This window comes from Pecten maximus, chromosome 1 (assembly GCF_902652985.1).
Source record: "Pecten maximus chromosome 1, xPecMax1.1, whole genome shotgun sequence".
Taxonomy (NCBI): domain Eukaryota; kingdom Metazoa; phylum Mollusca; class Bivalvia; order Pectinida; family Pectinidae; genus Pecten; species Pecten maximus.
The window spans coordinates 8,638,459-8,651,129 of record NC_047015.1 but is presented as its reverse complement, the minus strand read 5'-3'; the positions used below and the strand labels follow the sequence as shown (position 1 = coordinate 8,651,129).

The following is a 12,671-nucleotide window of genomic DNA, read 5'->3' as shown; positions in this document are numbered from 1 at the left end:
GTTTAGTAGGACATGTTTATGTCATAAATGGTTTGAGCGACAAAACAAAGAGCCCTTGGTTACACAATCTTATGGCTTTTATCCCAACAAAATGAAATATTCTAGTGTTGTATAAACAACACATATTAGATATTGAATATTAACAAATACATAATCTCAATATTAGGAGGTAGGACACTGGGCTACGTGACAGAAGGGTCATTAGTTCGAGTCTCGGCATGGTGGTCTGGTGGTAGGATGTAGGGCTACATGACCGAAGGGTCGTTAGTTTGAGTTGCTACATGGTGGTCTAGTGGTAGGATGTAGGGCTATGTGACCGAAGGGTCGTTAGTTTGAGTCGCTACATGGTGGTCTAGTGGTAGGATGTAGGGCTACATGACCGAAGGGTCGTTAGTTTGAGTTGCTACATGGTGGTCTAGTGGTAGGATGTAGGGCTATGTGACCGAAGGGTCGTTAGTTCGAGTCGCTACATGGTGGTCTAGTGGCAGGATGTAGGGCTACGTGACCGAAGGGTCGTTAGTTCGAGTCGCTACATGGTGGTCTAGTGGTAGGATGTAGGGCTACGTGACCGAAGGGTCGTTAGTTCGAGTCTCGGCATGGTGGTCTAGTGGCAGGATGTAGGGCTACGTGACCGAAGGGTCGTTAGTTCGAGTCGCTACACGATGGTCTAGTGGTAGGACACTGGGCTAAGTGACCTAAGGGTCATTAGTTTGAGTCGCTACACGATGGTCTAGTGGTAGGATGTAGGGCTACATGACCGAAGGGTCGTTAGTTCGAGTCTCGTCACGGTGGTCTAGTGGTAGGATGTAGGGCTATGTGACAGAAGGGTCGTTAGTTCGAGTCTCGTCACGGTGGTCTAGTGGTAGGATGTAGGGCTATGTGACAGAAGGGTCGTTAGTTCGAGTCGCTACATGGTGGTCTAGTGGTAGGATGTAGGGCTACGTGACCGAAGGGTCGTTAGTCCGAGTTGCTACATGGTGGTCTAGTGGTAGGATGTAGGGCTACGCGACCGAAGGGTCGTTAGTCCGAGTTGCTACATGGTGGTCTAGTGGTAGGATGTAGGGCTACATGACCGAAGGGTCGTTAGTTCGAGTTGCTACATGGTGGTCTAGTGGTAGGATGTAGGGCTACGCGACCGAAGGGTCCTTAGTTTGAGTCGCTACATGGTGGTCTAGTGGTAGGATGTAGGGCTACGCGACCGAAGGGTCGTTAGTTCGAGTCGCTACATGGTGGTCTAGTGGTAGGATGTAGGGCTACCTGACCGAAGGGTCGTTAGTTCGAGACGCTACATGGTGGTCTAGTGGTAGGATGTAGGGCTACATGACCGAAGGGTCGTTAGTTCGAGTCGCTACATGGTGGTCTAGTGGTAGGATGTAGGGCTACGTGACCGAAGGGTCGTTAGTTCGAGTCGCTACATGGTGGTCTAGTGGTAGGATGTAGGGCTACATGACCGAAGGGTCGTTAGTTCGAGTCGCTACATGGTGGTCTAGTGGTAGGATGTAGGGCTACGTGACCGAAGGGTCGTTAGTTGAGTCGCTACATGGTGGTCTAGTGGTAGGATGTAGGGCTACGTGACCGAAGGGTCGTTAGTTCGAGTCGCTACATGGTGGTCTAGTGGTAGGATGTAGGGCTACGTGACCGAAGGGTCGTTAGTTTGAGTCGCTACATGGTGGTCTAGTGGTAGGATGTAGGGCTACGTGACCGAAGGGTCGTTAGTTCGAGTCGCTACATGGTGGTCTAGTGGTAGGATGTAGGGCTACGTGACCGAAGGGTCGTTAGTTGGAGTCGCTACATGGTGGTCTAGTGGTAGGATGTAGGGCTACGTGACCGAAGGGTCGTTAGTTTGAGTCGCTACATGGTGGTCTAGTGGTAGGATGTAGGGCTACGTGACCGAAGGGTCGTTAGTCCGAGTTGCTACATGGTGGTCTAGTGGTAGGATGTAGGGCTATGTGACCGAAGGGTCGTTAGTTCGATTCGCTACATGGTGGTCTGGTGGTAGGATGTAGGGCTACATGACCGAAGGGTCGCTAGTTTGAGTCGCTACATGGTGGTCTAGTGGTAGGATGTAGGGCTACGCGACCGAAGGGTCGTTAGTTCGAGTCGCTACATGGTGGTCTAGTGGTAGGATGTAGGGCTACATGACCGAAGGGTCGTTAGTTCGAGTCGCTACATGGTGGTCTAGTGGTAGGATGTAGGGCTACATGACCGAAGGGTCGTTAGTTCGAGACGCTACATGGTGGTCTAGTGGTAGGATGTAGGGCTACATGACCGAAGGGTCGTTAGTTCGAGTCGCTACATGGTGGTCTAGTGGCAGGATGTAGGGCTACGTGACCGAAGGGTCGTTAGTTCGAGTCGCTACATGGTGGTCTAGTGGCAGGATGTAGGGCTACGTGACCGAAGGGTCGTTAGTTCGAGTCGCTACATGGTGGTCTAGTGGTAGGATGTAGGGCTACGTGACCGAAGGGTCGTTAGTTGGAGTCGCTACATGGTGGTCTAGTGGTAGGATGTAGGGCTACGTGACCGAAGGGTCGTTAGTTTGAGTCGCTACATGGTGGTCTAGTGGTAGGATGTAGGGCTACGTGACCGAAGGGTCGTTAGTTTGAGTCGCTACATGGTGGTCTAGTGGTAGGATGTAGGGCTACGTGACCGAAGGGTCGTTAGTCCGAGTTGCTACATGGTGGTCTAGTGGTAGGATGTAGGGCTATGTGACCGAAGGGTCGTTAGTTCGAGTCGCTACATGGTGGTCTAGTGGTAGGATGTAGGGCTACGTGACCGAAGGGTCGTTAGTTTGAGTTGCTACATGGTGGTCTAGTGGTAGGATGTAGGGCTACGCGACCGAAGGGTCGTTAGTTCGAGTCGCTACATGGTGGTCTAGTGGTAGGATGTAGGGCTACGTGACCGAAGGGTCGTTAGTTTGAGTTGCTACATGGTGGTCTAGTGGTAGGATGTAGGGCTACGCGACCGAAGGGTCGTTAGTTCGAGTCGCTACATGGTGGTCTAGTGGTAGGATGTAGGGCTATGTGACCGAAGGGTCGTTAGTTCGAGTCGCTACATGGTGGTGTAGTGGTAGGATGTAGGGCTATGTGACCGAAGGGTCGTTAGTTCGAGTCGCTACATGGTGGTCTAGTGGTAGGATGTAGGGCTACGTGACCGAAGGGTCGTTAGTTCGAGTCGCTACATGGTGGTCTAGTGGTAGGATGTAGGGCTACGCGACCGAAGGGTCGTTAGTTCGAGTCGCTACATGGTGGTCTAGTGGTAGGATGTAGGGCTATGTGACAGAAGGGTCGTTAGTCCGAGTCGCTACACGGTGGTCTAGTGGTAGGACGCAGGGCTATGTGACTGAAGAGCATCAAGGTATGAATCCTGTTTCATGGGGATGAATGGAAAATATTGTACTGTAAAATGTATATACTCGTAATTGCATAATTTTCAATGAGGAACAAATTTCAACAAAATTGATAGACAAGTTTTACTGACCTGGGGAGGCACTTTGTCCCATACTGATGGGACTTTGACACGGACTCTGACTCGGACTGTTTGTACTACTGGCCGTGGTGCTGGTCACTATAACAGAGACCGATATAGACACACATAGTCCAAGGCTTTACAAAGAAAATGTCACTAGGATGAAATTATAGTACAATCATACACCAATTATATTACAGTTATACTAAGTTATGTCAACATTGGATAGTGTACGAGATACCATAACTACCAGTAGTTGTGACTACAGGAACCAAAATAATGGTTATCCTCAGTTCAAACCGTTCAGATAATAATTTCCATATTTCGGTTAGTTGTCAATTTCCGTATTTCTGAATAAGTAGGTTGTAGTTATTTGTGTCATATCTCGATTGATACACGTCCCAGATTACGTCCTACGTAGTCGTGAAAATGCAATGATAAGTATACTGTAGATTGTTTAGGATTGTTGACATGGCATCTTTGACTTTTTCTTGTCGCAGACGGTCTTGTGCACAAGATGTTAACAGTTCAGGAAATATTTATAAACACAAGTTAAACACTTCGCAGAAGTTAAGACTTCAATCAATGTCAGTGTATATAAAATATAACTTGGTAATCAGCATCTATGAACGAAATTGGATTCAAAACATGGGGCCAAGTCCAGAACATGACAACATGGGGCCCAGTCCAGAACATGACAGCATGGGGCCCAGTCCAGAACATGACAACACGGGGCCCAGTCCAGAACATGACAACATGGAGCCCAGTCCAGAACATGACAACATGAGGCCTTTGCTTTGAGAAAGTTATACACAAGTTTAACCCAGTTTTATAGCAGTATATGAATATGTATGCTAATGCCATGGTATGATACAGGCTGACACTGATGAGGGGGATTCAGTAAAGTACACCAATTTATGTTTGTTTTTTTTTTGCTGATCAATTTTGTATAATATATAATAATGAAATACATAGAATATATGTTGCCTGAATTAAACTGAAATAACTGAAAGCGACAAAAAAAAATCCTGAACCATGACACCCCGAATGAACTAGCAGGTAGGAGTGGTCTATCTGGTATTTATCCTGTTGAGCAGTTTGGACATAGCATGATGTCCACTTACCTTGGTCAGTAGATATAGGCACTTACCTTGGTCAGTAGATATAGACACTTACCTTGGTCAGTAGATATAGACACTTACCTTGGTCAGTAGATATAGACACTTACCTTGGTCAGTAGATATAGGCACATTGATGAATGATCCATTCTGAGGAAGGTCCTTGTTATGAAGCTCACCACACTGGGAGATGAGATCAAGCTGGTTCTGGACGGAGCAAGTTGTGGACGAATTCAGGACTACCATAGGACCATATATTCCTGTGTGGTATATAATTGGTAATGTACAAGTTACAGGTAGTCTGACAAGAGAAACAAGAGGCCCATGGGGCCTGTATCGCTCACCTGGTTGGATTTGACCAAATGTCAAAATAATGTTCATGTTCAATTTGTTTTGTTTGTCAGCCTCCAACAATGCTATACATGGTTATAGTGTGGGGATCCCAACTGCTTTAAAGAAATAATGAAGTCCAGACTTTTTAAGTTTACAACATGCATTCATAACTTTATGACTAGTAGCGATTTAAAGGAATTGCCTCAATTTCCCCTATTGGGCCCCACCCCTCCGGTCCCTTGGGGGTCAGAGTCACCATTTATGCAAAATCTGATTCCCCTTCCGCCAAGGATGTTTCTGACCAAATTTGGTCAAAATCCAATAACAACTTTTTGACTAGTAGCGATTTGAAGCAAATGTTGACGGATGACGGACGGACGAATGACGATGGATGGACGACGCGCCATGACATAAGCTCACCGTACCTTCGGTCCAGGTGAGCTAAAAATTGTCTCAGAACAATTCTGCTAGGGAAAGATACAGTTTGCATACAGTTTGCAGCATAAATCTAACAGGTAAGTTCAAAATTGTATATGCCTTTTTTTCCGGGTGAGGTGCGAGGACAGGTGAGACTTAACTGGGGATGGTGTGGGAGAGATGTGACAAGGACTTACCTGGGGATGGTGTGGGAGAGGTGTGACAAGGACTTACCTGGGGATGGTTTGGTAGAGGTGTGACAAGGTCTTACCTGGGGATGGTGTGGGAGAGGTACAACAAGGACTTACCTGGGGATGGTTTGGTAGAGGTGTGACAAGGTCTTACCTAGGGATGGTGTGGGAGAGGTATGACAAGGACTTACCTGGGGATGGTGTGGTAGAGGTGTGACAAGACTTACCTGGGGATGGTGTGGTAGAGGTGTGACAAGACTTACCTGGAGATGGTGTGGTAGAGGTGTGACAAGACTTACCTGGGGATGGTGTGATAGAGGTGTGACAAGGACTTACCTGGGGTTGGTGTGGGAGAGATGTGACATTTAGACTTACCTGGAGATGGTGTGGTAGAGGTGTGACAAGGTCTTACCTGGGAATTGTGTGGGAGAGGTGTGACAAGACTTACCTGGAGATGGTGTGGTAGAGGTGTGACAAGGTCTTACCTAGGGATGGTGTGGGAGAGGTATGACAAGGACTTACCTGGAGGTGGTGTGGGAGAGGTGTGACAAGACTTACCTGGGGATGGTGTGGTAGAGGTGTGAAAAGGTCTTACCTAGGGATGGTGTGGGAGAGGTGTGACAAGACTTACCTGGGGATGGTGTGGGAGAGGTGTGATAAGGACGTACCTGGAGGTGGTGTGGGAGAGGTGTGACAAGGACTTACCTGGAGGTGGTGTGGGAGAGGTGTGACAAGGTCTTACCTGGAGGTGGTGTGGGAGAGGTGTGACAAGGACTTACCTGGAGGTGGTGTAACCCAATGATTGGGACTGCTACAAGAGACATTCACATTTTGAGGAACAGAGTTGGGGCTTGAGTGTCCTCCTTGGCTTCCATTGAGCATCAGCAGTGCATTGGTAGTGTTGACAGACAGCAGATTTTGACTGAGAAAACCTAAATATAAAGGATATAGTGTGTCCATGATGTTTTATCACTAAGGATTCTGACTCTAACATGAAATTCATCTCTACCTGTAACCAATAACTTGATGAAATGATGAAACTGGAATTGTCGTCCGAGTGCCAATTCATCCATCCCCCATTTTTATGAAATTAATTGCAGCCCTTTGTAACAGAGGTCTTCAAGGGAGAAAGCTTTGAATATCGTGAGTCTCTCACCAAGGACGTGAGAGGTGGCAACCCTGCCATATAACGTCGACATGCTAAATTTCTTCAAAATCCCACAATATCTAAATTTTGACAATCAGAAGTCATCTGTATGGTGGCCATTTTTTTTTTTTTTTCAATTTCAAGCTTTTTTTTATACAAAATTTAAGTTCATCCTGAAACCATCCTTCCCACAAAGTTTTCAAATTGACCTTGATCTATAGCTCACTGACCTTGACTTTGAAAATGCATATCCTAGTATTTGTTTTCTTTCTAATCCACTTTCCTTCATAATGTCACAAATATATATATACAATTATTCTTTATAAAGTCTGGCTGGGCATAAAGGCAGGTATGTACATTTTTTAACATATTTTATTGTGCATGAAACAGCCTAACTTACTGGTATGACCTTGAGTTTGTATAGATATTTTATCAAATCTATGTAGATCATTTATAGACAACAATTTATTACAGTTTTAAATGAGTATAACACCTGTGATTTTAAATCAACACTGTAATTTCAACATTTATAAAGATGCCTGCGATACATGGTTTTTAATGAACACCTTCTATATGTATAAGGATTGACTTGTGATACGTGGTTTTTAATGAACACCTTCTATATATATAAGGATTGACTAGTGATATGTGATTTAAATGACATAGCCTTCCTTCAGTTACATTATAAGCACCACTAATCCCTAAAGAATAAATTTGTTAGAAATTCACTCATACTTTTTGTGTGATTCTGTTATCTTTCAGAGATTTTCTCCCTGAGAAGTGAAACTAAAAACAAATTTATCTATATCCTGGCAGACCAGAAAGTGATACACAGCAAACAACATTATAACTATTCTCTGCTAATTGACATAACATGTTTTTACTTCCCGGTGAAATTCTAAATCCATCCAGAATTTAATGACTTTTGAAGACTTCAATGATGCAGTATTTAAAGTGTGACTCAACACTGCGACTTTTTAACTATAAAACCAGCCCTGCCACAGCTTTACCGATTGGTTCCTTCCTCTATAGCATTGCGCCTACTCCTGGCAATTTCAAGGCCATTTCACCATGTACTTATATCTAAAACCACATTGCCACTATTTAATATGGTGATATTTTTTTTTTTTTACAAATTTTAAGGTGACATACATTAGATAGGTGTTATAATATGACACCGTATTTCACTTGGCCTAATAGTGCTGCTGTAATGATCATGACATAAGTAAGTAGGTTATGTAAAACAATCCAAAATGTGCTATGTTGGCAACAGGTAAGTTATACAGGTATATAGTTCACAGCTGGATACAGGTAAGTTATACAGGTGTATAGTTCATGGCTGGATACAGGTAAGCTATACAGGTACATTGTATATAGTTCATGGCTGGCTACAGGTAAGTTATACAGGTATATAGTTCATGGCTGGCTACAGGTAAGTTATACAGGTGTATAGTTCATGGCTGGATACAGGTAAGCTATACAGGTGTATAGTTCATGGCTGGATACAGGTAAGTTATACAGGTGTATAGTTCATGGCTGGATACAGGTAAGTTATACAGGTACATGTATATAGTTCACGGCTGGATACAGGTAAGTTATACAGGTAAGTTATACAGGTACATGTATATAGTTCACGGCTGGATACAGGTAAGTTATACAGGTATATAGTTCACGGCTGGATACAGGTAAGTTATACAGGTATATAGTTCACGGCTGGATACAGGTAAGTTATACAGGTATATAGTTCTTGGCTGGATACAGGTAAGTTATACAGGTGTATAGTTCATGGCTGGATACAGGTAAGTTATACAGGTGTATAGTTCATGGCTGGCTACAGGTAAGTTATACAGGTATATAGTTCATAGCTGGCTACAGGTAAGTTATACAGGTATATAGTTCATAGCTGGCTACAGGTAAGTTATACAGGTGTATAGTTCATGGCTAGCTACAGGTAAGTTATACAGGTATATAGTTCACGGCTGGATACAGGTAAGTTATACAGGTGTATAGTTCATGGCTGGATACAGGTAAGCTATACAGGTGTATAGTTCACGGCTGGATACAGGTAAGTTATACAGGTGTATAGTTCACGGCTGGATACAGGTAAGTTATACAGGTGTATAGTTCATGGCTGGATACAGGTAAGTTATACAGGTGTATAGTTCACGGCTGGATACAGGTAAGTTATACAGGTAAGTTATACAGGTGTATAGTTCATGGCTGGATACAGGTAAGTTATACAGGTGTATAGTTCACGGCTGGCTACAGGTAAGTTATACAGGTATATCGTTCATGGTTTGATAAAGGATCATGTCTATAAACAAGAGTTGTCCGATGAGAACATAGCTCACCAAGTGGATTGAAATTTGAAATTAGTTTTTTTAAAGTAGGTCAAAGGTCATGGTCAAGGTCAGCAGATCCATAAATGTAGTTCAAATGGAAAGGTCTTGTTAGAAGGTACGCAAATGTCAAATATTTAAGCTATATTTTCATTAGTATTGACAACAATACCCAGTTGTCTAAGGATGATCCCAACACCGAGGATATTGGAACCCACCAATCATGCTATACATTCACAAATTAGGAAAAAGTCTGACCGTCAACTGAATATTAACCAATCAACAACTACACAATACATGTAACCTTGAACTTGTTGCTGCCTTTTGACATTGAGATCTTGACCTTTATCCAATCACTTTTTCTTCAATTTTAATGAATTTTAACAAGACTAGGCCATACAATACATGCCGTTCAAAAAAACAAATTATCAGGGGACACTGCCTCCTCATTGTAACATCTCCTACAGAACAAATTATCAGGGGACACGGCCTCCTCATTGTAACATCTCCTACAGAACAAATTATCAGGGGACACGGCCTCCTCATTGTAACATCTCCTACAGAACAAATTATCAGGGGACACGGCCTCCTCATTGTAACATCTCCTACAGAACAAAGTATCAGGGGACACGGCCTCCTCATTGTAACATCTCCTATAGAACAAATTATCACGGGACACGGCCTCCTCATTGTAACATACTCATCTCCTACAGAACAAATTATCAGGGGACACGGCCTCCTCATTGTAACATCTCCTACAGAACAAATTATCAGGGGACACGGCCTCCTCATTGTAACATACTCATCTCCTACAGAACAAATTATCAGGGGACACGGCCTCCTCATTGTAACATCTCCTACAGAACAAATTATAAGGGGATACTGCCTCCTCATTGTAACATCTCCTACAGAACAAATTATCAGGGGACACGGCCTCCTCATTGTAACATCTCCTACAGAACAAATTATCAGGGGACACGGCCTCCTCATTGTAACATCTCCTACAGAACAAATTATCAGGGGACACGGCCTCCTCATTGTAACATACTCATCTCCTACAGAACAAATTATCAGGGGACACGGCCTCCTCATTGTAACATCTCCTACAGAACAAATTATAAGGGGATACTGCCTCCTCATTGTAACATCTCCTACAGAACAAATTATCAGGGGACACGGCCTCCTCATTGTAACATCTCCTACAGAACAAATTATCAGGGGATACTGCCTCCTCATTGTAACATCTCCTACAGAACAAATTATCAGGGGACACGGCCTCCTCATTGTAACATCTCCTACAAAACAAATTATCAGGGGACACGGCCTCCTCATTGTAACATCTACAGAACAAATTATCAGGGGACACGGCCTCCTCATTGTAACATATTCATCTCCTACAGAACAAATTATCAGGGGACACAGCCTCCTCATTGTAACATCTACAGAACAAAGTATCAGGGGACACGGCCTCCTCATTGTAACATATTCATCTCCTACAGAACAAATTATCAGGAGACAGGGCCTCCTCATTGTAACATCTACAGAACAAAGTATCAGGGGACACGGCCTCCTCATTGTAACATATTCATCTCCTACAGAACAAATTATCAGGGGACACGGCCTCCTCATTGTAACATCTACAGAACAAAGTATCAGGGGACACGGCCTCCTCATTGTAACATCTCTACAGAACAAATTATCAGGGGACACGGCCTCCTCATTGTAACATCTACAGAACAAATTATCAGGGGACACGGCCTCCTCATTGTAACATACTCATCTCCTACAGAACAAAGTATCAGGAGATCAGTTACAATGGTAACCAAAATTTTGGAATTTAAACAGCTGCATGCACATCTACATATGGTTCTCTATATTTGTGTGAAGTTTCATCAAAATCAATTCATCAGTTTAGGAGGAATGCAAGTTCAACAAAATCATTATCAGAAAACCTGTTTACAGTGACCAGTTACTATAGCAACCAAAATTTTGAGAAAAGAAAAGTTGAATGCATATCTAGACATGATCCTTTATTTTTCGTGTGAAGTTCATTGGAATCGGCCCATTGGTTTAGGAGGAGTCAGGTCCTGAAAATATGTGTCTACATACAGACAGACAGATGGACAAACAGAGAGATGGACAGACAACCTGATTCCAGTATACCCCCATTAATTTCATAGTGGGGTGGGGTTATAAAAAAGTATCAGAGGACACTGCCTCATTGTTACAACCTCCTCTCCCAATGTTGTTACGACCTCCTCTCCCAATGTTGTTACAACCTCCTCTCCCAAAGTATAAACAATCAGAGGACACTGCCTCATTGTTACAACCTCCTCTCCCAACGTATAAACAATCAGAGGACACTGCCTCATTGTTACAACCTCCTCTCCCAAAGTATAAACAATCAGAGGACACATCTCATCGTTACAACCTCCTCTCCCAAAGTATAAACAATCAGAGGACACCGTCTCATTGTTACAACCTCCTCTCCCAAAGTATAAACAATCAGAGGACATCGTCTCATCGTTACAACCTCCTCTCCCAAAGTATAAACAATCAGAGGACATCGTCTCATCGTTACAACCTACTCTCCCAAAGTATAAACAATCAGAGGACATCGTCTCATCGTTACAACCTCCTCTCCCAAAGTATAAACAATCAGAGGACACCGTCTCATCGTTACAACCTTCTCTCCCAAAGTATAAACAATCAGAGGACATCGTCTCATCGTTACAACCTCCTCTCCCAAAGTATAAACAATCAGAGGACACTGCCTCATTGTTACAACCTCCTCTCCCAAAGTATAAACAATCAGAGGACATCGTCTCATTGTTACAACCTCCTCTCCCAAAGTATAAACAATCAGAGGACATCGTCTCATTGTTACAACCTCCTCTCCCAAAGTATAAACAATCAGAGGACATCGTCTCATTGTTACAACCTCCTCTCCCAAAGTATAAACAATCAGAGGACATCGTCTCATCGTTACAACCTACTCTCCCAAAGTATAAACAATCAGAGGACACCGTCTCATTGTTACAACCTCCTCTCCCAAAGTATAAACAATCAGAGGACATCGTCTCATCGTTACAACCTACTCTCCCAAAGTATAAACAATCAGAGGACATCGTCTCATTGTTACAACCTTCTCTCCCAAAGTATAAACAATCAGAGGGCATCGTCTCATTGTTACAACCTCCTCTCCCAAAGTATAAACAAAGTAGAGGACACTTAATGTTGACTCAAATGATTTTTACTTTTGCTGATTACATTTCCATTCCAAACATTTTTCAGATATATGACATCAAGGGCTCTAGTACAGTAATAAGAGGCCTAAAGAGCCTGTATCACTTACCTGTTGGTAATTGAACTTTGTAGTTTTAACTGGATCATTAATGCGGATGATAATCTATATTCAAATATAGGAGTTTGGTTATGGTTAGCAAATATCAGGTCTCTTGGCCTTTGGTTTACTGAGAAGAAGTCATTTAGAGATTTTAGCATATTTAACTCCTGTGACTTTGAGGTCAAGGTCATCATTTGAAGATACCTGGTAGCCCTTTATTCCAGCATACAACAGGCCCAATTTTCAAGTCATTGGCATTTGGAGTGTTAAGAAGAAGTTGTTCAAAGATTAAGATAAATCCCAATGAGCCTATTG

General features: G+C 43.3%; 1 protein-coding gene across 14 annotated transcripts in view; it reads right to left on the bottom strand.

Moving 5' to 3' along the window:
- LOC117323947 (protein bicaudal C homolog 1-B-like) overlaps positions 1-12,671 on the bottom strand; it is a 136,750-nt gene that overhangs the window by 17,153 nt on the left and 106,926 nt on the right. For all 14 annotated transcript variants that reach the window (XM_033879575.1, XM_033879493.1, XM_033879591.1 and 11 more), the window contains exons 12-14: positions 6,304-6,456; positions 4,694-4,843; positions 3,478-3,564 (exon numbers count right to left, since the gene is read on the bottom strand). In XM_033879575.1, the coding sequence (XP_033735466.1) occupies positions 3,478-3,564; positions 4,694-4,843; positions 6,304-6,456 (390 nt within the window). The remainder of the gene's footprint in view (positions 1-3,477; positions 3,565-4,693; positions 4,844-6,303; positions 6,457-12,671) is intronic.